The sequence below is a fragment of the Varanus komodoensis genome, unplaced genomic scaffold (genome assembly GCF_004798865.1).
Source record: "Varanus komodoensis strain SLA01 unplaced genomic scaffold, ASM479886v1 scaffold91, whole genome shotgun sequence".
Lineage (NCBI taxonomy): Eukaryota > Metazoa > Chordata > Lepidosauria > Squamata > Varanidae > Varanus > Varanus komodoensis.
In genome coordinates, this window is record NW_025336610.1 from 1,980,375 (window position 1) to 2,004,289 (window position 23,915).

The 23,915-nt window shown below is 57.9% G+C and overlaps 1 protein-coding gene across 1 annotated transcript in view; it reads right to left on the reverse strand.

The window, feature by feature from the left end:
- The window catches only part of CHRDL2 (chordin like 2), a 35,863-nt gene that overhangs the window by 8,934 nt on the left and 3,014 nt on the right, over nucleotides 1-23,915 (reverse strand). Inside the window, exons 3-12 of the mRNA XM_044418611.1 lie at nucleotides 22,166-22,358; nucleotides 14,235-14,383; nucleotides 12,937-13,049; nucleotides 12,411-12,504; nucleotides 11,215-11,360; nucleotides 10,211-10,304; nucleotides 9,715-9,764; nucleotides 4,952-5,117; nucleotides 3,435-3,629; nucleotides 960-1,133 (exon numbers count right to left, since the gene is read on the reverse strand). Of these exons, the coding sequence (XP_044274546.1) occupies nucleotides 960-1,133; nucleotides 3,435-3,629; nucleotides 4,952-5,117; nucleotides 9,715-9,764; nucleotides 10,211-10,304; nucleotides 11,215-11,360; nucleotides 12,411-12,504; nucleotides 12,937-13,049; nucleotides 14,235-14,383; nucleotides 22,166-22,358 (1,374 nt within the window). The remainder of the gene's footprint in view (nucleotides 1-959; nucleotides 1,134-3,434; nucleotides 3,630-4,951; nucleotides 5,118-9,714; nucleotides 9,765-10,210; nucleotides 10,305-11,214; nucleotides 11,361-12,410; nucleotides 12,505-12,936; nucleotides 13,050-14,234; nucleotides 14,384-22,165; nucleotides 22,359-23,915) is intronic.

Sequence of the window (23,915 nt, forward strand, 5' to 3'; positions counted from 1 at the left end):
CCCCAGTCATCTTTGCCTCCCTTCTCTTTAAGCCACGATTTGTTCTTCTCTTTGGGCTGCCCCTGCCCTCCCCACCCCAATGCCAGCCCCTCTTCTGGCAGGGCCATGGATACTGGGAGTGGTAGTCCAACACATTTCCACGGCACCATGTGGAAAAGGCTAAGCTAACTGGCGGCGATGGGGACAGGGGGCTTCGGTACTCCTGGCCGACCGGTCCCTTGACCACTAGCCAAGCAAGCCACCAGTTTGTGGGGCAACTGGTGTGGGGGAGGGGCGCAGGGGAATGTCAGGGCAGCCGATCGGATTCCCAGTCAGGCATGAAGCTCACAGATGGGCTTCCACACACCCCTCCCTCAGTCCCCCTCCCTGCCCCACTCGGGCTGCGGGTGGTTAAAACGAGAGCCCCGGAATAAGGCACAATGAATAGCCGCCCCCCCCCCACCAGCCGCTTTGCTTCTCCTGCCGCTCAGCCTTTCCCTGTGGGTCCCACGCCTCCACGAGGCTCCAGCCGCAGCAGCACGTCCAGAGATCCCCCACGGAGCTCGGGCACGAGGAGGGGTGGGCGACCCGTCCCTGCCCAGAGAGCGTCCGCACTGGAGAGGGTCATCCTGGCTCCCTCGGAAGGCGAGCCCAGCTTTGCGAGAGCCAGATCCCGGAGGGGCAGCGGCTCCGTCCTGCTGCTCCAAGGAAGGGTCCGTTCTCTCCAGCCGCGGGGCAGCCTGCAGCCCCTTCCCCAAGAGGAAGCTTCCCGAGAGCTTTTCCAGCATATCCAGCTGGACATCTCCCCCACCTGGCCAAACTCCCCTTCCTTGGGAGCCTCAGGTGGGCGGCTGGCAGGTGCAGGAAGGTGCCAGTGGGCTCGCACGCCTGGAGCGCTTCCTCTCGGGGGGCCTTGGGGGAGGGGCGGTGAGCACTGTGCGCTGCCCCGGCCTGGCCTGCCACGCTCGAGGGGGCCTCACCTCTCACCAGCTTCCAGATGTAGATCTCCACCTCTTCCGAGGACTCCCGCTCGATCGCCACCTTCCTCAAGTTCTCCCCGGGATGCTCCGTGCCAGACGCGGGCGGGACAAACATGTAGACGGACACTCTGCATTTGGTGGGGCCGATCCCACCCGCGGGCGCGACTTTGTCCTCTGGAAGCACACAAAAGCCGGGGCCAGTGGCAGGAGTGCGAGGCGCCCGCGAAGGGAAGCGGCCCGGAAGAGATGCTTGGGGCCGAGCGGCTGGCCCGGGCAGCGGCCCGAAAGGGCAGGCTGGCTGTGCAGGGGGGCGGGGGTGCTGACCCTCTTCCGGGCTGAGGGCCACCTTCCGCCAGAGAGGCCCTCGGGGGCCGCACTCCCGTGGTGGTGGTGGCCGGGGCCAGAGGGACCGTGGCAAAGATACCACTTGCAGCCGAGAGCTGTTACTGCCGGTAGCCAAGCCTTGTCTCCGGATCCCCGCTCCGAAGACACTCAGGAGCCAGGGAACCACCCGGCCACGGGGGTTCAGGCACATGCACACACACGAGAGAGAGAGAGACGGGGCAGCTGGTGCTCGGAGTGCTGAGTGGGGAGCTGGGAACCCGGATTCTAGTCCCCACCTGGTTGTGAAGTTCACTAAGGCAGTTGTGGACGATCTTCCTCACCGTTGCCGTGAGGATAAAGGACAATGGAAGCCACTGAGGGGTCTTTGTAGGAAAAACACGGGACAAAAATTCAACGGCATGAATGCATGACTAACCTGATGCTGATGATCGGCTGTCGGGCATTCCTGCCCCCTGCCGGGGCACCCACATCACAAAGCTCCCTCACAGAATGAAGCGGCCCATCAGGGCTAGACTCGCATCGCTGGCGTTCGAGTCGCCCAGTGGAAAAGCACACCAGAGCGGAACCGGCCAAGACCTCCGCGGAGGCCGTGGGCCGGTGCCAGGATGCGGGCGAGTGATGCACTCCAGGTTCTGGCCCGCCCGGCATCTCTTCTCGGTGGCCAGCCAGGGCCCTGGGGGCACTGAGTCTTCGGGCCTCTGTGGCACGCCCGCCCCCCCAGGGCCGCTAGTGTGTTGCTCTTGCCAAGGTCGCTTCTGGACACGGCTGCTTTGCACTTGGCCGAGGCTCCTGGACCGGCCGGTGGCGCCTGGCAAGCTTCCCGGGTGCTCTGAGCACACGATGGAGAAGAGGGACCGGCTCCCGGGGTGTCGGCTTTGGCGAGGATTTTGCATTGCCTGCTCGCCGCCCGTCCCCTCCCAACACAAGCCCGCTGGCTTTCCCCAGCTGGGCGCCCTCCGGATGGGCTGGACCACCTCACCGCCTGGGAATGATGGGACATGTAGTTCAACACATCCGGAGGACACCAAGTTGGGGAGTGCTGATGGACACGGAGACGAGCAAACATGGAAGCGGCATCCGAGGCCGCTGGGGGGCGTGGGAGGCGGCTGCCTGGGCGCTTGCTCTCCAGGGCGGCTGGCGGGGATCCGGAATCGGAAGGGGAAGGGGAGCGGGATGAGGCCATCCTGGGGCACTGAGAGGAGAGAGGTGCCTCAGCTCCCCAGGTGGGCAGGCTGGCCCTGGGCGCAACCAAGGCGGGAGGGGACCGGAGCAGGGGGGCTTCTCAGACGCAGACGGGGGCAGGTGTGGCTCTCGGCCCCATGGCGTGTCGTCAGCGGGGCTGGCCCACTTAGAGGATCGGCACGCAGAGAGGAGGTGTGCTCGCTATCAGAAGCCCCCCTACCCACCCAGGGGATGGGGTCCAAGCAGCCCCTAAGGAGAGTTCCTGGAGGTGAGTCCCCGAATGGGTTCAGGGAACCACTCTGCACATGCTCAGAGGTTCACGCTGGGCGTTTGTGCATCTGGAAAACACTTTGGCCAATAAACATTTTGCAAGGAAGGCTTTAAGTGGGTGAAAAGCGGTCGCGACACCAACCTGTTGGCTGCAGGTAAAAGCGGCCGCTTGTCCAAGCCCTCCTGTTTGGGGGGGGGGCAAGAGCCCTGTGGGGTGAGGGGCGCCTTTGGGAGGGGGAGGCATTACGTAAAACGGCAGCTGTGCCACGATGTCCTCCACGTCGGGCTCTCTTCAAACATTCGGCCCAAGCAAAGGGCCCACAGAGAACCCTCTCGCCGGCCCAAATACGCCGCGTGGGCAGCGCTCGGCGCCCTCTTGTTTCCCCGAGGACAGCGGCTGCCCCCCACCCCCACTGCTTTGCCCCCACTGATCCGGCTCCGTCTGCCTACACGATGGCGTCGTCTGCCCGGGAGAGATGGCAGGTGGGCCCAGGTTCAAGCTGCAGCGTCCCCAGGAGGGGCTGGAAAAGAACCGTGCCTGGAACCCTGCAGAGCAATTCGGAGAGGACACCCCGGGCCCCTGTGGGGGGCGCAGACGGAGGCAGGCCCCGTTCAGGGCAGCGACGGAGGGGCCCCCTCGCTTCCCGCCTCCCCGCCCAGCGCCCGCTCGCCTCTCACCTGGGCACGCCTTGCAGCACTTCCCCTCCACGGCCTCGGGCTCCTCGCAGGGGTACACCTTCGGGCAGGTGACCTTCTGGCAGTCCTGGGTCCCGTCTCGGCAGGTGCAGAGGATGCAGGGCAGGTGCGTAATGTAGCGGACCGTGGGGTGCCACACCTCCCCGTGCGAGTAGGTCTCCCCGTTGTACACACACGCTGGGGGGGGGGTTCCGCGTTCAGGGGGAGCCGCGGAGCACATGGGGTGTGCTCTGCGCCCCGAGACTTTGGGCTGTTCCCTTTGCACAAGGCACCCAGATTTCGACCGGGCGCCCCTGCAAAGGGAAGGCAGCTGCATCCAGCAGGCCTGGGAGGGGCGGCCGCCAAAGCCGCACCCCCAAGGAGGCAGGGCGGGGCGTGGAGGCGGTTTGCACGGTGGGGGGGGGTATGTCTGCTCAGAAAGGGGGGCCCCTGCTCGTCTCCTGCCCCGGGGGCCGGGTCCCTTGTCTGCTCCGGGGTGCGAGCACGGCTTGGACGCAGAGGCCACTGGCCATCTGGCCGTTCCCTGTGCACGGTGACCCCCAAGGACACCTGCAAATAGAGGACTGCCGTCTGTAAAGTAGGCCACCTCACTTGGGACCCAGGTACTGAGCTTCTCTCATACTGACCTGTCCCTGGCCCCGAGTGCCCCCCGTCAGATGTGGGGTGCTCTGGACGAGCGGGGTGTGCTTTGAGGACTGTGGCCACCCGGTTGCCCAAGGGGCTCCCCAGGGAGCTCTGTCCTGGATTATTGTTTTATTCTTAGCCCCCTCGGGCAGCACGGTGGGTGGAAGGGTGGGCTGTCTATTTAATCCAAGGATAATAAAATAAATATTTTGGGTTCCAGACAGATACCTCTTTCTGCAAATGTCCTCTGGTGTTTTAAACGACTCCGGCAGTTTAGCCTCTGACTTCCAACCCCCTTTGATCCGCTGCGTTTGCTTGTCTCGCTGGGCTTCATTTTAAGCCGCCCGGAGCGCTTTGGGTGTCTGGTGGCCCAAAAGGGCACCAGTTCCTTGGCGCCTGCAGCAGCCTGGCTTGGAGACGCTCCGAAGAGGAGGAGAAGCCCCTGAGGCGGCTCTCGCCAGCGGCCCCGCCGGCCCTCTGCGCATGCTCAGCCTCGCGCGGCCCTGCTCCCGGGGGAGACCCTGCTGCCACAGCCTGCTTCATCCCCAAACTTCCCGGGGGGTCCAGCCTCAGCCTTCCCCCTGGAACCCCCACGCCCTTTCCCACAGCCAATTTCATCTGGTTCTGCATCACAGAAAATCCAGTGAGAAGGGAAAGCAGAAGGCCTTTCTGTGGGAAGCCGCAAAGCTTTCCCTCCGGAAGCTCCTGAGTTATTTTCCAGCCAAACATTCGTAGCCTGGTACCGACAGAATAAAAGCTTCTTGCTTTTGGGGGCGTGCTCTTTTCTGGGGCTGGCTGGGTCGGACTGCGCCAGGTGACCGTGGCAGCCCCTCCGAGGGGCCGGCCGAACCTTGCCCGCCCCCCGCTCGTGTTACCTTTCTTGTGGTCCTCTTTCAGAATGATTTTGACCGTCGTGCCGATTCTCCCTTTGGACCGGACATTCCTTGAGATCAGCTCCAGGGAAGCGCTTGTCCGGGGGTCCGTCAGGCCCAGGGCCCCCCTTGCCCGGCTGTCCCCCAGGCACTGGTGCTGCGGGTGCTTCTGCCCAGAGAGACAACGAGGAGACGCCTGAGCCTTGCGGAAATTACGCCGGAGCTCAGAACCATGGGTGGAAAAGTAGGAACATTGGGGCCCGGATAGTTTTCTCCTTCGTCCTTCTGGTTCGTGGAAGAGGAAGAGACAGGAGGGAGAAATCCTCTGCGTGAATTCCTGCCTAGGATGCTGATGCAGCCACGAGAGATCTGGATCCCTTCCTGGAAGACACACTGCCGGCAAGCGATGGGTTGCGCTTACAAAGAAAGGAAAGGGGGCGCTTGGCTGCCAAATGAAGAAGTTGATCAGGAGGGCTTTAAGCTGAATTCTGCAGGGGCGGGAGCCGTAAACATCAACTGGGAAAAGCTTATGTACCGTAGCAGTGAAAGAAACTCTAGCTGGGCCTAAGACTAGTCTCTCAAAAGATGCAGGAGCAAAGCCGGGGAGCAGTATGGGAAACAAGCAAGATGAACTTGAACTCGTGGTGCACAAGGCCAAATCTGACCTGAGGAGTGGAATTCAAAAACTGCAGGCCATAAACCGTTCTAGAACAGAAGTAACAGAGGAGGCGGTGGAGCCGCACTCTGTCAAAGATACGTTTCTCTGCAAGGACATACAGGAAGAAGAGGGCGGGAATCCCGTCGAGTGCCACGCGGAGCAAGATAAACAGGAAAAGGAATTAAAGGAGCATAGTAGCCGGAGCCTATTATCGTCCACCCAATCAAGGCGAGGATAAAGATGACACTTTCGAAAAACGAGCCACCAACGTTTCACAGAGGCAAGATGTCTGTCATTTTCAGGGACTTCAGTTGCCCGTGGACCTGTCGGCAGTCAAACTCTGCCAAACACGGCCCTTCTAGCGTGTGCGGCCGAACATTTCCTCCAGCTGGAAGCGGAAGTAGGAACAAGAGGTACGGCTTAGTCCACTTGACGCTAACCAGCAGGGAAGCCGCAGTGGACGAAGAAGCAGCTGCGGGAACTCTGCGGGGAAGTGACCCGGCCCTACTTGACTTCTCAATCATAAACCACGCTGCAGCGAAGTGCGGCCAGACATGCACCCGGGATTCCAAAAAAGCCAACTTTACACATTCAGAGGGATGAGAAACCAAGTCCCATGGCAAGCCATTCTAAAGGGGCAAGCAGCCCAAGAAGAGGGGGATATCTTTAAAAAAGAAAGAAGGAAACGCTTAAGGCACAACCGCAAGCAATACCAAATAGGAGAAAAGGCAGTGGAAGCCTTCTGGCTTCACAAAAGGCTGGGAGAGAATCTGAAAGCAAAGGCCAGGCGACAGAGGAAGAACCTGCGCAAGGAGCAAGGCACTGCGGGGACGGCGTCAGGAAGGCCCGAGCGATGATCGGACTGAGGCCAGCTAGCACGGGGAGCGAAAACCGGCCAAAAGCCTTCTTCAGACACATCCAAGGCAATCGATGGACGAAAGGGGAGGGAGGTCGGCTGCTCAGCGTGCGTGCAAAACGCCAGCAGATGGCAAAGAAGAGGCGGGAGTGCTCAGCCCCCGCCGTGGCTCCGTCTTCTCCCCAAAGAAGGACCACAGGCTTCCCGACGAAGGGCAAGGACAACCGGCGGGCGCGACGGCAGCCCAAGACTGGCAGGCAAAGGGCCAAGGATCGCCTCACTGGGCCACGCTATCGTCCTTCAGAATTCATGGAAGATGGGAGAAGGGCTGGACGACTGCTGAAGGGCCAACTTGTCCCTGTCTACAGGAAAGGGAAAAGATGAAGCTGGGGACTATGGACCGGTCAGTCTGACATCAATCCCGGGAAAAAATTCTGGAGCAAGTCATGAAGCAGACAGCCTGCAAACCATGCAGTAATTACTAGAAGCAAACATGGATTTCTCAAGAACAAATCCTGCCAGACTAATCTAATTTCATTTTTTTGACTGGGTAACCTCCCAAATGGACTTTGGGCAGAGAACAACAGAATGAAATTCAATAGGGACAAATGCCAAGTCCTCCACTTAAAAACAGGAAACCAAGCACACTGCTACCAGATAGCTCAGCAACACTGCAAATGAGAAGAATCTCGGACTTGCTGCAGATCACAGGCTGAATATGAGCCAACAACGTGATGCAGCTGCAAATATGGCCAACATTATTTTGGTCTGCATTATGAGAAGCATCACCTCCATAACACAGGAAGGACCAGCTCCCCTACACTCAGCACTGGACCTCACCTGCAGGACCGCCCAGTTCTGTGCACCCCAAGTTTTTAAGAGATGCAGAAAAGCTAGAAAGGGTGCAGAGGAGGGCAGCGAGGATGGTTCAGAGCCTGGAGGCGAAGCCCTCTGAGGAAAGACGGAGAGAACCAGGCATGCTGGTTGTATGGCGACATGCAGGTACGTGAGGGGGTGTCACACGGAGGTGGGCAGAGACCTGTTCTCCCCTGCAGAGGAAGGCAGGACGCGCCCCAACGGAGCAAAGCTCAGGGAACCAAGGTTTCATTTGGATGCCAGGAAGCACTTCCTGACAGTCAGGACCCTGAAGGTGTGGAACGGGCTTCCATGGGAGGTGGTTGAGGCCCCATTGGTGCGGGTGTTCAAGGATAGGCTGGAGGTGTACATGGTGGGCATGTCGTGAGCGGAGCCGGCTGGAGCCGGGGGTCAGACTAGATGGCCCGGGAGACCCCTTCTGGCTCGCTCTGCTTCTATGTTTCTATGCTCAGCCTCAGGAAGAGACGACTGTGGGGAGATGGGACAGCCCTCCACAAATTCCTCAAAGGCTCTCAAAAAAGCAAAGAGTGCAGGACACAGAATAATGGGCGTAAGTTAAAGGAAACCAGATATTCAGACTGGACGCCAGGAAGAATTTCTTCCCTGACAGAGCAGTACGACAACGGAGCCCATTAGCTGGGGAAATTGTAGGCTCTTCCTTGCTGGAGACATTCAAAAGACATCTGGACAGCTGCCTGAGTGGGATGGTGTAACGTGGCGTCCTGCGAAAGCAGGGGGATGGTCCCGATGACCCTCTAGCCCCCTCCAACTCTACAAATCTGTGACTGCGTGAGAAAGCGAGTCAAGGTGACCGCTCTCGTCTCCGCTGCCGGTTAGATCAGTGCAATTTGGCTCTGCCGGGAGGGGGAGCGTTTGGCCCTGCAGATTTTGGGCTGCATTTCCCACCCTCCTGTACCGCTGGCTACTCGGCTTTGGGAGGACTAAACTCAAAGCACGGAGCTGCAGGCCTGGAGCTCAGCAGGTGAGTCGGCACGCACTGCGTGCCAGGCCAGCATTCTTCTGCACGGGCTCACACCTGCTGCCACGGGGGACCCAGCCCGGGTTTCGTGACACCACCTGGGCCTGCCCAGCCAGCAGCCAGCCGAGAGGAGCTTGCCCGGTATGATCGCCAGGCTAACTCTGTGCCGGGAAGCTGCTGCCTCCATCTTTGGAAGCGCCTGCCATTAAAAAAGCACCCTTGGACTTCAGCAACCTCGGGAGACCCAGGTTCGAGTCCCCCCTCAGCCACGGAGCTCCCTGGGTGCCTTTGGGCCAATCACTGCCACTCAGCCTAGCCTACCTCACAGGGCTGTTGTTGTGAGGATGACAACGGAGAGGAGAAGGAGAACCGTGGAAGCTGCTTTGAAGGGAAAAGGGCAGGGAACAAGTGTGAGTGAACCGACCATGCCCCCCCCCCCCCGCTGGGACTTCACGCATGCCACGCTGAACGAAGCAAAGCCTTGCGCCTGGACAGTCAACATGGCCGTGCTGGCTGGGGATGATGGGTGTTGCGCTCCAGCACAGCTGCAGGACACCAGGTCTGGCGAGGCTGCATCAGATAAGGAGCGCTAGTGGCCCCCCAGCGGACGCAGAAGTCCGCTCGCATTCCGGCCGTGCCGTTTCCCGCTCTCGCGGCTGCCTGGCATCAAAGCTCCCAGAAAGGAAGGCGATACAGAGCCAGGCCGACGGCTGCCGCCCCCGTCGTTCCCGCCAGGCGGGCTGCAAGCTCTGCCCTCCAGCCAGGCCTTTGCACGGGGGACCTCTGCCCACTGGTCCCTTGGCACCCAATACTGCGTCATGCCGTGCTTCTCCCCCGAGTCTCGCCCTCGCATCGCGATGCCTTCCCACCCCCTCTGCCCCTCCACACCCCGCCTGCCTCCCCACCGCATCCATGCGACCACCTCGTCTTCTCCTGAGAGTCTGGGCAACAGGGCAGCTTCATCTCTCCCAGGCACCTCAGCGCCATCGTCCCGTTTGCATTTCTCCCGGAATCGGCTCCTAGGGCTTCCTGGGACACGACCCCAGAGAGGCAAGCCCCGATCCCTGTAAGGAAGGCCCCCCTGGGGTCGCAGCACAGCCCCTTGGCTTCCCCGGAAGGCGATGCCCGTTCTCCCTGGCTACTCCCCCTTTCCCTGACCTTGAACATGTTTAGGGTCAGAGCGATGGTGAGAACTGACGGTAGTTACGTAAGGCTCTCCACCCCTTAGAGATACCCCCGTCACATATTTTCTGAGCATTATAACATTTGAATATTGTATGTATAAACATAACTGTCTGGTGGTGTAGAGGCTGAAACTCAGACCCAGGCATTTAAAAAAAAAGCCATTTACAGATGTATGTCTACAAACTTGCTATTAAAGAGGCAACTTCACGTACAACACCGCCGGTTAGCTGGGGTTCCTCTATCAACCTCTCGTTGGAACCGTCTGCTGAAAGACGAAAAGGTAGAGTCAGGTGAGAGGTTCCCACAGGAAGGTATAATTCTGATTCCCTCTAGGATGTACCCTGCACATTCCTGTGCCCTGTTTATTCATTCAAATTCCTCCTTCACCTCAAACATTATCTGAGTGGTGAAATCATTTTGGAACGGTCGCTGTGCTGTCCAACCTCCAGGGTCGAGAGCAGAGCCAAGTCGGTAGCAAAGGCAGCTCTGCTCTGCAGGGATATAATACAAACACCTGGCGTTTAAACCTGTATAAAACCCAACCGACGTGGGGCGGGGTGGGGGCCGGAGGGGCAGATCCTGGAAGCGCGACCGGCGCGTGATCGGAGTCACCAGCAAAGGAGGCCCACCCGAGCCCTCCGGCTGCATCCCCCCTCCGGCGAAAGGGCCACGGTGGTCCCCGCGCACGAGCGGCGAGTCCCACGTTACCTCTGCAGACGGGGCAGCAGGTGCCCGGGACGCTCTGGGGCGAGGGGCACAGCAGGTCCAGGCAGCTCACCAAACCGCAGTAAATCTGGCCCTCCTGGGGAGGCAAGCCCGGCACGAGGTCAGGAGAGGCACCCCAGCGGCGAGGGAGCGCCTCCGGCGAGCCGGTCCGTTCCAGCCGGGGCAGACCTCGGGCGGGGAGGGCGGGCAGGCGGGCATGTCCTGGCCCGGCCCGGCGCCCGTGCAGCTCTGGCCGAGCGACGCCGTCGGTCCCGGCCGGCCTGGCCAGCCCCCCGGGAGGCAGGGTGAATCCCGGCTCGGGCGGCATCGTGGGGGGTGGGTCCTGCCTCCCTCCACGGGGGGCCTGCGGGCCCTGCTTCCCCCACCCCGTCCTGGCTTGCTCGCAATGCCGCACTGGAGAGGGGCACGGAGGGGTGGGCGGGGCTGAGGGCAAAGGGGGCGGAGCGCCAGGTGCAAGGTGGGTCCACATGGATGAGCACACGGCTCTTACTGCCGGAAACCGAGGCATGCGGTGCACTGGTTCAGAGTGCAGGACCGGGACTTGGGGGATCCGGGTTCGAGTCCCACTCCGCCATGGCGCTCCCTGAGTGACCTCGGGCCAGTCACCGACTCCCAGCCCAGCCCTACCTCACAGGGCAGTTGTTGTGGGGATAAGATGGAGAGAAGGAGGCTTATGTAAACCCCTTGGAGTTCTCTGGGGGGAAAACAAAGGATCTAAATCTAACAAATAAATAATTTCAGCCACTTAAAATGGAGGGAGACGCTCAGAAGCGGCACACCTCGCAACGCGTGGCGATCGGAGGTGGGGGCGTGGCTGGGGGTACAGCCATCGGAGGGGGAGGGAGGCCTCTGGGGGGGCTGAATCCAGTCCCTGGCCTGAGGCTCCGAACCCCTGTGTGGGATCCCGCCCCCCTCCGGATGACCCTTGCGGATCGGTGCCACCGGCACAGAAGGGCTCCTCGGCGCACCGGGCCCAAGCCACTTACCGAGCAGCTGCACTGGGCGCACTGGTTGGACTGGCGGGAGGGGAAGAGGTCGCTGTGGGTGAACATGTCCCCGTGCTGGTACGTGGTCCCGTTGTGCTGGCAGGAGGAATTGACGGGCGCCTGAAGTCTGGGGGAAGCCTGAAGCTCTGGGGAGGAGGAGGAGGAGAGGCAGACCAGAAGCACCGGTGACCCTGCACGGAAGCAGCTCGGGGCTCTGCTCGGGGGCCCCGGTCGCACAAGCCCGGCACGCACAGGGCCCCATCCCGGGGGTGCTCATTCACCGGTGGAACATGCTCGCGGGCCGACATGCGCTTGCATGGCTTTTGGAGGGGGATCTGCGAGGCAGGTAGAGGGCTGGCCCCAAATATTCTGCTGCGGGGGGCGGGGGCAGCACACAACACCTTCCCTCCTCCCGAGCTGAGAGGAGCTGCATCCCAAGCCGGCTAAATCGTTCTGGACATGAAACCCCCGCCTCGCCCTGCCCTTGGCAGTAGAAATGCTGTAAAAACACGGCGGAGGCTGGGCCTGGCCCCCGTGGCTTCCAGAGCCGGCGCCCAGTCAGTCGCGCAAGGACTGCCCAGCCTGAGGGAGCAGCTTCCTTCCGCCCGGCGGTACGGCCAGCCCCGGGTAGCCACCTGCCGGAGGAAGAGGTCAGCCCGTGGATGTGCCCAGACCTTGGGTGCATTGTGTATTTCACGGAAATCCAGCCTTCCCTCCAAGGAGCGAGGGAGCTCTGCACAGGGCTCTCTGCTGAGAAGGAGGGTGGGCTGGGGGTGGGCTGGACGGGCCCCGGTCACCCCGAGACCCTCTCAGCAAAAGGGGATTTGCACCTGGCTCTCCCCAGGGCCACAAGAATTGCCCTGGATAAATGGGGACAAAGGAGCTCATTTATGACCAGTGGTGACGACGGTGGTGATCATGAGGACTAGCCACACTGGATTTTATCTTCTGTTTCTCCTCAAAGAAAACAGTGATTTTCTCACATTTTCTACTGCGGTTTCCTCAGTGAAGAAACTGCCATTGCTGTGGAGAAGCTGCCACTGAGTCCGATTCTGTAACCGAGCCTGGAGCCGCCTGATCGTCCTTCCATCCAGCCCGCTCCCAGCCAGCTTGCTGATCAGGATATCCCGGGGCACTTTGCCAAAAGCTTTGCTGAAGCCTAGGCGGAGGACGCCCTCGGCCGAAAGTCCACTCACCTGGGCACCGGGGGCAGCACTGCTGACGGTCGCTGATGGGGTCCGGGCACTGCAGGACGGGGCACTGGATCTGGTAGCAGCTCACACTGGCATCCTGGCCGGAGAAGAGGACAAGCACTGAACGCCTGGCCCAGCCACTCCCGCCTCAGCATGAATGCCCCGGTCCTGCTGCTGGAGCAAAACCGCACCGCCGGAGTCCCGGTGCCTCCCGCCGGGAATTCCCAGAAGGCCTCGCCCCTTATCCTAGCCTGATGGTTATTATTATTAAAGGATCGCCAGGCATTTCGGGAATTTCTGGCTACTGCACATTCCCCCTGGAATCTGAAAGGCTGGAGTACCCCATTTAAGACTTGGCTACTGGTGGGAAGAGATTTAAGCAAAATTTTGGGTTTTTTTAATTTGGGCCCTCTATTTTCGCTTTTGCTCTCACCCATCCTTGGGATGTGTCCCCTCAGAACTTCTCCAAAACTGAGACCGGCCCTTGGGCTGATGCAGGGACAGGGGAGCAGGTTTCTGCCCATCATACCTGTGCACAGGTGCACCTGAGGCAGTACATCACGCCCACAGGCTCCAGGTAAGGATGCCAGCTCTCCCCGGCACTGTACTTTTTGCCATCAAATGTGCAGAAAGCATCCGAACCTGGAAAGCAAACCACTTTATAAAAAATGGATACTGCACTCTTCTTCATAAAATCACCTCAAAGTGACTTACAAAGAAACCCCCATAACAGACAGGAAAACTGCTCAGATTACAATAAAAACAGTTTGTTGCTTGAACAAATTTCATACATTTACATCAAGAGCAGGGGAAAATCATTCAGTATAAAAACAGGGACAGAGGATTTCAACTCACGGTCTTGGCAAAATCAAAAGGTCTTAGCGGCTCACCTGATGCAATAAAAAAAGTCTGCCACAACTTTCTGGAAGAAGCTGCATAGAGTTGGAAGAGGACTAAAGTAAGATTTCCATGGAATGGCGGGGGGAGGGATTGATCCTAGAACATTTCCCCCCTTATTCAATATGAAACTGCAGACCAGTTAATATCCAGTGCGACTCATGAGGACTAGAAATTTGGTGAGTCTATAATATTTTTAATGGAAGGCGAGATTTTCAGACATTTGAATTTGGCTACAGAAAGTTGATCCACCATGGAAAAGAAAGGTGTGTTCTGCCTTCTCCCAGTCGCACAGCACGGCATCACAGTTTGGAGAAGGACTTTTGCTGGGCATCGGTGGGCCACAGGGCCACTTCTACTGGGCCACCAGTCTTTCCGGTTGCTCCCATTACTGGAAGGAAAGCTGGCAGGCCTTGGGCTACACGGCTTCATCTGCCCCAGCCGGCATTATGAGGCCCTCCTGAACTAGAAGAATCATGTTCTACCAGCACCTTCTTAAGCAAGATGCTTATTTGGAAGCATTGAGAAACACAGAAACAGAGCGAGTCAGAAGGGGTCTCCCGGGCCATCTAGTCTGCCCCCGGCACCAGCCGGCTCCGCTCACGACATGCCCACCATGCGCACGTCCAGCCTATCCTTGAACATTTAAAACGAGTTTGTTATCCCCTGGCTGCCGGCAGCTCTTGACCTTGCTTCATTCTCCCGTGATGTTGGGAGATTTTGAGCTTGCATCCTTCCTCTGCAGCTTTAGAATCCCCATGCGGCGCATGTGTCCTTGTGGCGTTCAGCATGCCTCTCCGGTGTGGCCGCCCTTGGAATGTGGCTCTGCTCACCACACCGAGAAAGGCGCCGTCGCACTGCAAAGGTGCAGACGAGGGCGCCTGAAATGGTCGGGGGCTGCAGCGACCCCCCTCCTTGGGGGAAGCTCACGGCAGCTCAGACAAGAGGCGAGGAAGTGGGGACTCAGCTGAGCTGTGCGAAGTCGGGCCTGGTGTGGAGGAGGAGACATTCTGCGGTTGATCCCATAATGCGGGAGCCCCGGAGAGTCCCGCAGCAAATCTCTCCACGTGCGGGAGATTCTGGACGGATAAAAGGAGGTGCTTCTTGACACTGGCGGAGTTCAACTGCGGGACTTGCTTCCACAAGATGCCGCGATGGCCACCCCCTGGGAGGGCTTTAAAAGGGGGCAGGAAGCTCCCCGGAGGTGCCGCCCTGGCTACCCCCAGCCACAGCGGCAGGGTGCTTGGGGCCAGCCAGAACACCCGCAGGCGGGGCAAGCACCCCGCTGCCCATCTTCCCCTGCACGTGGGTCCACTGGGCTGGGTGGCCTGGCTCTGATCCAGCCCCGGGGCTCCTCTTCTGTCCTTGTAGGCCACCCAAGGCCGAGGCCCCTGTGGCTCCACCTTCCCTCCCTGGAATTCACCCAGCGGAGCCCGAGAGATACCCATCTGCTGCGGTCGCGGAGGCAAATTGCGCGCCTGTTTATCATCCGCTCAGGCTGTGCCAATGCCCTCCAGCCCTTCTCAGGTGTGCGCGATTTGCATTTTCTCCAGGAAGCCATGGAGAAAAAGGGTCTGGAGGAGGCTGCTGCTGTGAGGCCCAGCAAAGTGTGCGCAGGAGCAGGATTTCCCGGTGGCCCGTCATCTCCCCTCCCCATAGTTTAGGCCGCCCTCCTGGCCAGCTGGCCCTCGCTGCTGCATGGCTGACACAACAGCTTATTTTATTATCCTTAATTTAATGTCTATACTGCCTAACACCCAAAGCTCTCTGGACAACTCACAACAATTAGAAACATAAGTACAATAGTAAAAATGGATGGGATGACATTTCACTCTACAAAAAATCATGACCATTTATTATTGCTATTAATTAATAATTTTGGATGGCGCGTGCTCCCCAGAGAGGACCACCTGGCGCCGTCATTATATGTTTTTCAGCGCCAGATTAAGACCTTTTTATTTAATCAATATTTTAATAAGTTTTAATATCGAATTTTATTATTGTATTTTATTAATTTGCAGCCAGAGTGGGTTGTCAATTTATTTATGCTGTTAGCCATCCAGAGACATTAGTAATTGAACGGCATACAAATTTTATTAATAAATAAATAAATAAATACAATTAATAAAATGCAAGATAACATATAAGAGACCGATAATAATTAAAGCACCACAATTTTCCATTAAAACTTGCACCCAAATTTTAGCCGCTCAAGCAGCGACACGTTGCCAAGCGCAGCTTCCTCCAGCGACAGGCAGTGCCCACCCCTCCGGGGCTGCTTCAGGCTGCGCACTGCCTCAGCCCAGCCTTAGCCTGGCCCCACAGGACAGCACAATCGGCACCATGCAGGCCTCCCCAGGGACAGCAGGCCCTACTTTGGGGCCACCGCGGAGAAGGCCCCTCCGGTTGCCTCCCTCAAGGCCTCCCATGGAGGTGGCAGTCTCAGGAAGGCACCACAAGCAGAGCCAGGTGTCCAGGCCGGCCGTGGTTGGGAGGGGGGTTCTGTCATGCGCCGAGGTGCCCAGCCAAGCAGAGCTGAGAGACAACACCTTGCGCGGGGCTTGGCAGCCGACGCACAGACCACAGTGTGACACGCTCAGAGCTTCTGCTCCTGGGGGTCAGGCTGGCGGCCACACTTTGCCCCAGGGGCACTTTCTGAGCAATCTTCAAGGGCAGCCCCACCGTGCACGGAAGTAGTCAAGCTTAGAAATAACCGGAGTGCAGGCTACACGGGCTTCTATCTTCGTCTTCTGCCCTTTTTCCTTGCAGGCGTTGTTTGTGATTACGCCGTTAGAAATTCCCTTTTTAAACATTCCCACCCACCTTGCACTCCTTTTCTCATTAGAATCGCCTGCCATCGGTCTTTCCTTATCATTGTTCTGGACGGATTAAACTGGGCTGTCCTAAAGCCCAGGGTCCGTGTTCGGCGACGTGTGGCTTTCGTGTCCTTCAGCATCAAGTGTCCATGCACAGCACGCTCGCTTCCCAGAGCCGCCACGGGGCCCACTCCGTCTTCCCTGCTGGGCCGTGTCCCGTCAGGAAGAGCCGTTCCTCCTGCTCCTTCCTCCACGTTCTGCTCAAGGGGGTTATCAGCAACATCTGCCTCCTCGAAACACTGGCAATTTGCTTTTCAGAAGTGTCATCTTCTCCCCAACTGGGGGTGCAGTAACAGACTCCAGCCACGGCATTTCTTTTATTCCTTGCTCCGTTTGTATTAACCCAGATGCTCTCGGTGGGGCTCCTGAGCACCCCCCCCCGCCTTTCTGGGCAGAGAAGTGCATCTTGAGTGCATCGTGTGACTCCACCTCCCTTTCTGTCCCTTCTGTTCTTCTTGAACAGGTTATATCCTTCAGTGGTTGAGTTCCAGGCATGGCAGTCGACCCACCAAGCTTTAGTTCTGTACATCAAGGGGTCGAGTCTATTCTGTTTGCCTCCCATCCTCCAGGCTGTAGCATGTGATGTTCGTCTGTCGTTTTCGATGAGGACCTTGACATCTAACGGGTTGTGAGCTGTCCACGGTGTGTCCGCAGGTGGCTGATAAGGCCGATACGGGCACGGAGCGTTCTGCCACATGTCGGGCAGACATGTGTGGGCACCGCTGTTGCAGCGTTTGCAACTCTGGCTTCACGGAGCGCTCGCTTCTCTTGTGCTGTGGTTGTCCTTCCGGCTTCAGAAGCTTGGCAGCCTTGGTGGATCGGCGTGTGCCACGTCGATCGGTCTTGTGCCAGGGTCTCCCAGGAGGTGGTGCCGATGACCAGGGACTTGAGAGAGGCTTTCGGCGTGTCTGAGGCCAGACCCCTCCTTTCCAGTCCTCGTAAGGTGCAGCCTGTCCCTCGCCAGTGTGCCGTCCGCCAGGAAGCGTGGCCCATGGGCCCAGAGTCCAGACCTCTCACGCTGGCACCGCCTTCGCAACCAGGCGCTCGCTGGGGGTACGAGTGCTTCCTCTATTTCCTCACTGCTCTTGCCTTTTCCTCTAGCAGGGTTACTGGCTTGCACTTGCTCTCGTGGTGGCTCTAGGCCAGCAGCACTACCGGGAAAGCCGTCGCTTTGAGCATACGGACTTGGCCAGCGAGGTGATGGCTCTCTTTTTGGTGTACTGCCTAGGCCTGCCGTAGCTTTCCTCCCCAGGAGCAAGCGCCTTTTAATTTCATGGCTGCAGTCACCACTTGCAGTGATCTTGGAGCCCAGGAAAATGAAATTTGTCACCACCTCCATTTCTTCCCTTTCTATTTGCCAGGAAGTGATGGGACCGGAGGCCATGATCTTAATTTTTTTAATGTCGAATTTCAAGCCTGCTTTTTCACTCTCCTCTTTTACCCTCATTAAGGGGTTCTTTAGTTCCTCTTCACTTTCTGCCATGAGATTGGTATCATCTGCATATCTGAGGTTGTTGATATTTCTCTCAGCAATCTTAATTCCAACTGGTGATTCATCTAGCCCCGCCTTTCTCATGATGTGCTCTGCATATAAGTTAAATAGGCAGGGTGATCGTATACAGCCTTGCCGTACCTCTTTCCCAATTTTGAACCAATCAGTAGTTCCATGTCCAGTTCTCACTGTTGCTTCTTGACCCGCATGCAGGTTTCTCAGGAGACAGGTAAGGTGGCCTGGTACTCCCATCTCTTTAAGAACTTGCCACAATTTGTTGTGATCCACACAATCAAAGGCTTTGGCACAGTCAATGAAGCAGAAGTAGATGTTTTTCTGGAACTCCCTGGCTTTCTCCATGATCCAGCAAATGTTGGCACTTTGATCTCTAGTTCCTCTCCCTCTTCGAAATCCTGCCTGTACTTCCGGTAGTTCTTGGTTCTCATATTGCTAAAGCCTAGTTATAGGATGTTGAGAATAACCTTACTAGTGTGTGAAATGAACACAATTGTGCAGTAGTTGGAACATTCCTTGGCATTGCCCTTCTTCTGGATTGCAATATAAACGGACCTTTTCCAATCCTGTGGCTACTGCTGGGATTTCCAAATTTGCTGGCATACTGAGTGCAGCATTTTAACAGCATCATCTTCTCGAATTTTAAATAGCTCTGCTGGAATGCCGTCACCGCCACTAGCTTTGTTGTGAGGAAAGCTTCCCAAGGCTCATTTGACTCCACACTCCAGGATGCCCAGTTCAAGGGCTGTGACTGCACCAACTTGGTTATCAGGGACGTTAAGCTCTTCCTTGTATCATTCCCCTGTGCATTCTTGCCACCTCTTCTTAATCTCTTCTGCTTCTGGTAGGTCTCTACCATTTTGTCCTTTGTCATGCTCGTCATCGCATGAAACATTCCCTTGATATCACCGATTTTCCTGAAGAGATCTCTGGTCCTTCCCATCCTATTATTCTCCACAAGGTTGGTGGCCGGTTTGCAGGGGAGGCCGTATGAGGCGAGACTGAGGGAACTGGGCCTCTTCAGCCTGAAGAAGAGGGGACTCAGAGGGGATCTGTTGGCGACATGCAGGTATGTGAGCGGTTGTCACATGGAGGTGGGGAGAGGCCTGTTTTCCCCTGCTGAGGAAGGCAAGATGCGCTCCAACGGAGCAAAGCTCAGGGAGCCAAGGTTCAATTTGGATGCCAGGAAGCACTTCCTGACAGTCAGGACCCCAAGGGTGTGGAATGGGCTTCCTCGGGAGGTGGCTGAGGCCCCACTGGTGAGGGTGTTCAAGGACAGGCTGGACGTGCACATGGCGGGCATGTCATGAGCGGAGCCAGCTGGTGCCGGAGGTCAGACTAGATGGCCCGGGAGACCCCTTCTGACTCGCTCTGTTTCTATATTTCCTCTTTTCCATTCCGTGATGTTAAAGAGGCAAAACTGAGCCGCCCCGGGCTGGTCCTGCTGCTGACTGAGGAAGTGACTTTGCTCCCACGGCCACGCGAGAGGCACCGACATGGCGGAGAGATCTGGCCATATAGAAAGGCCCGTGACTTACAGCATTTCATTCAGCTGTGGGAGATCCCCAAAGATCAGAAGGAGCTTTTATAGGCAGCACAAACCCTTGTCTGCTCCAGCACCTTATTTTGAAAAACAGGAAATGAGATAGCAAAGCAAGCAAGCAAGCAAGCAAGAATCCGAAATTGGGAGGGGAGGGGATCCTTATGCTTCTGAGTTCCACATAATCAGCTCTCCTGACCCATGTGATCTGGTCTTGTGAATGAGTGTCTTGGGGCGCATTCCAAAGCAATCCTTCCCTTTCCTTTGGAGCATCATGGTAAGAACCAGGCCAGCCTGCTCTGTGCATTGAATTTTTACACCCCCCCCCAAAAAAAAAAACATCAGAGACATTGTACTGGGTCAGATGGACCGTTGGTTTAGACCTGTGATTTTTGTGGGTTAGGAATCCATCAGCTGGCTAGATGCTTGCAGAAATCTTAGGTGGCTTCATGCTGCGTCAACTTCACTTACAGCGCAATCCCGAGCACGTCTAGACAGAAGAGGGCTGGGAGCTGTAGGGTCTTTTTCTGTCTAAACAGCCACAGGATACTTGCTGGTCGGAGACCCCCAGCCCTTCTCAACACGACTTTGCAGCTTGTACATTGGCAGGTGCCAAAATCGCCGTGCGTATAAGAGAGACCCCCTCCTGGCTAAAACATGGAATCGCCACATCGGCACCTTCTAAATTCCACCCAGATTAGAGGCATTTGCAGGGCACCCGTCCAAAAACAATTCAACGCCTTTTAGATTGAACGTTTCATTTCTTCACACCTGCAGGTTTGCCCATCGGGCTTGGTTGCGGTCAGCGCACGAGAAACGAGGCATGAAATTTGCAAATCACGTCATCTCAGAATCTCCCTTTTGTGCTCTGAATAAAGAGTTCAGGAAGAACGCTGCGTTCATGTTAGTCCAGCTCCCCCCAGCCTGGTGCCTTGCAGCTGTGCTGGAGTACAACCACCACCATCGCCAGCTACACTGCTTGCTGGGGATTATGGTGCCATAGTCCAACACCGCTGAGGACTACCAGGTTAGGGAAGTTTGAAAGACACACTCCATACAAATGTTAGAGAACCGATAACCACGTTTTGCTGTCTTGATTTCACAACCAGGATTTCTTGGACGAGGGCGGCTGGCTGCAGGCTTTAAAAGTGCCATAAAACCATCAGGGCAGGGTTCTAACTCAAGGGAAGTCGTGTCCTCCACAAAGGACAGAGCAGGTGGAGCATCACTTGCAAACATTGTGAGTCTGCAGCCTGAGCCCCAAACACACGTTTGCTAAAAAAACTTAGGCCTTCTAGAGGCTCTGAAAAGTCGATCTACTGTGCTGTATATCTCTATATCTACCTACCATCTTTTGATTAAAATACTATTTACTACCTGAAATGTAACTTTCTAAATAGTTCTAACGTTCTCTGTGAACAAGTCAAAAGATCACTACTTCCATCACCTGAAAGCAACCCAGCCCAAAAGTGGTCAATTAAATGACCCTAAATAGAAACGGGGAAAATGAAACCTGTGCCTACATTTTCCAGACCAGCCTTCCCTGGTCTATTTTTTCTGATGCCCTCCTGCCATTTTTGGTTGACATGTTCCAGCATCACCACCCACTGACCGGGCTGGCTGTGGCTGATGGGAGTTGCAGTCCAAATCCTTCTGGCATGTGCCTGGATAGGACAGTCTGTGTCAGATATGGGTGTCCCACGGGGGGGGGGGGGGGACGATCCGATGGCCTTCTGGCCCCTCCCAACTCTCCTATGATTCTATGATCAAGGATCTGCCATGAACACCGGGGGACAGACCTGCTTCCCATTGCAAATCTCCTCGGAGCATTTCCGAGAATGGGAAAACCTTTGTTTTCAGCTCGCAGGAGGTCAAAAATTATCTATGAAGGACTCATAGGTCAAGGCCCAGATTCCTCCTGGAAACACACGATGCAGCCCCCCAAGGTGGGCAGCAGTCAAAGCGACCCCGGCCCCCGAGGTGTGTGGGCTGGACCGCTGGGGCACCCCAGTTTATTCTCGGAGCGCGTGACGCTGTGAGCAGGGTGAGAATTCTCTGGCTCCCTTCTCCAGCCTGACATCTCCCCGGAGGGCCGGAGCACAATGCCCAATGGCCATGCCAGCTGGGAATGATGGGAGTTGTGGTCTAGCACAGCTGGAAGGCAGCAGTTTGGGAAAGGTTGTTCTGCCCAATCCTCTTGTGACATTCCCAGTAACTTCAGCGCCTCTGGAAAGTTGTATGGCAAAACCGTGACTCCCTGCTCTCCAAAGGGCCGTCTTTCCAGCCTTCTGCTCCCGGCTTTCCAGTTTAATCATATGTAAGCGAGAGGAGGCGGTTGAGCAACAGCCCGGCTCCCTCTGCTACGGCAAAGGGTTCCCCGGCCTGCGAGAGTTCACGTCCCGGAAGCAAGGACCTCCCCGAGCCTCCGGCGCTGCGCCATTGACAACCACAGAGCCGACTCTGATGCCAGCTTGCAGCTTGGCACCTTCCTCCTGGGCAAGGAGGAGCCTCTGCCCCCGCTGCTCGGAAGCACCTAATTTCCATACGGTGCGTCAACTCCGCTTCCCATCCCGGCCCGCCGATTCCTGGCCTCCCACTGCTCCTGCGCCTCCCACCATCCAGTGGCACCCCTCAAGGGGCTGGTTCACACCCCCGGCAGAAGGAGGTGGTGGCTGGAGCTGAGGGGGGCTGGCAGGCGAGGGACACCCGTATCTGCACGCCTCCTGGCGCCCGCAGCCTCCACACGAGTGTCCTGCTCGCTGAGCTGGGGGCGGCATCCCTCAGCGGGGTGCCGGCATCCACCAAGCCCGTGCTGGTGGGGTCCTCCGCCCCGGGGCTGCCTGCCCCAGCCATGGACGGGCCCCACGGAGCCCTAGAGACCTTCCCGGCCCTTGAGGGCAGCAGGGTTCTCTGCCCCCGCCCCCGGCATCGTGCCAACCGGGGCTGGCCAGTGGCGCTCACTCGGACGGGTCGCTCGAGCTGGGGGGCCCAGGAGCCGCAGGCAGCTGCATCCGCGGTGCTGAAGGGCCGTCCGGGGAGCCTGCGCTCGTGGGGTCGGGTTCGAAGAGCCTGAGTGCAGCCCAGGCCCATACTGCCCGTGGCCAAGCCGCTCACGTGGCCGCTGATGAGCCCTGGAGAAGGGGAAGCACGTCCTCAAAAAGGAGAGCGAGAGAGCACCCCATTTCCATGCCATTTGCATATGCAAATGTGCCTTTCTAATGCAGAGCTCATCGCTGTTATTTCGGAAGGGATCCTGTTATTTCGGGAGGCTTCCTGTTCCCACTTGTCCCAGCAGGCATGGCAGAGCTGGCCGCTGGCCAGTGGCTAATTGTGGGCGACAGTTTCAGGGCGCTCCCTCCTCATCGTTCAGCCTCACTACAACCGGGCACCTTGTCAGACAGAAGATGGCCCCTCTCCAAAGCAGAGGACTCTCCTTTGCAAAGCAGGGTGCCTGGCTGCCCTTTAGAGAGGAGAGACAGAGGGCCCCTTCCCACTGGCTTGCTCGGACCGGCGAAGGTCTGGGCCAGGGCCCCGAGTCCTGCTCTGAGATCAGCCCGCAATTCAGAGCACATGCCCCCACTCTGGACACCTCACCCCAGAGGAGAGAACCTGTGCAGGGGTGTCATCCCTGAAGCCCCCCATAAGCTGCCTTGTGGGAAGGCCAGCAGGGAAAGGGGGGGGCGGCAAAAGCAGGGACCCACATCTGGCTGCTGCACGGAGCTTTCTGGCCCTGTTCAGTCTCGCCCGCATTGGCCACAGCGTCAACGATATGGCAAAGCCACAAGCAGTTTCAGCACTAGAGGCAACGAGAAGGAAGGGGTCTGGACTGGGAGTCCCCACGGTCCCGATGGACGCCGATAGCATTCTGAGCTTCAGCTATGGGTCGGCACAGAAACATAGAAACAAAGAACATAGAAACAGAGCGAGTCAGAAGGGGTCTCCCGGGCCACCTAGTCTGACCTCCGGCACCAGCCGGCTCCACTCATGACATGCCCACCATGTGGGCGTCCAGCCTGTCCTTGAACACCCGCACCGATGGGGCCTCAATGACCTCTCGTGGAAGCCCATTCCACACGCTCAGGGACCTAACCATCAGGAAGTCCTTCCTGGCATCCCAGCTGAACCCTGGTTCCCCGAGTTTGGCTCTGTTGGAAATGAAATGAGATGAAATGATGAATACAGTCCTTTCTCCGCTTGCAGCAGGAAAGGCACCGTTTCAGTTTGGGGCTCTGTGCCATAGCTGGCCACGTGCAGACTGAGCGGCAGGTTGGATAAGGAAGCCGTTGCCCCTGGCCGCGTGCTCTGCTCTGGCCACTGGCCCAATGGCTGAGGTGGTCACTAGCCACGGTGCATGGGCGGAAGGACTCCCTTTGGGTGGGAGGGCGGCTGGGGTGACGACCCCTGCAGGATGCGTGCAGGTCTCCCCTGGGGAAAGGCTTGGGGTGACTGGTTCTCGCGCTGGGCAGGTGCTTCCCGCACCTCCAGGCAGGGCTGGGCAGGGCCGTGTCCGGGACCCCGAGAGCTGCTTGCCGCCAGCCCAGAACACAAGCAGAAGTACAGCGCAGGGAAGGCCCCACTCGGAAAGGGGGGAGCACTGCAGGGACTGCGGCAAGGGCCTTCCCCACACTGCCCTACCGCTCTCGTTAATGTTGCTTTGCACATAAGGAGCCCGTGTGGGGTCGTGCGGT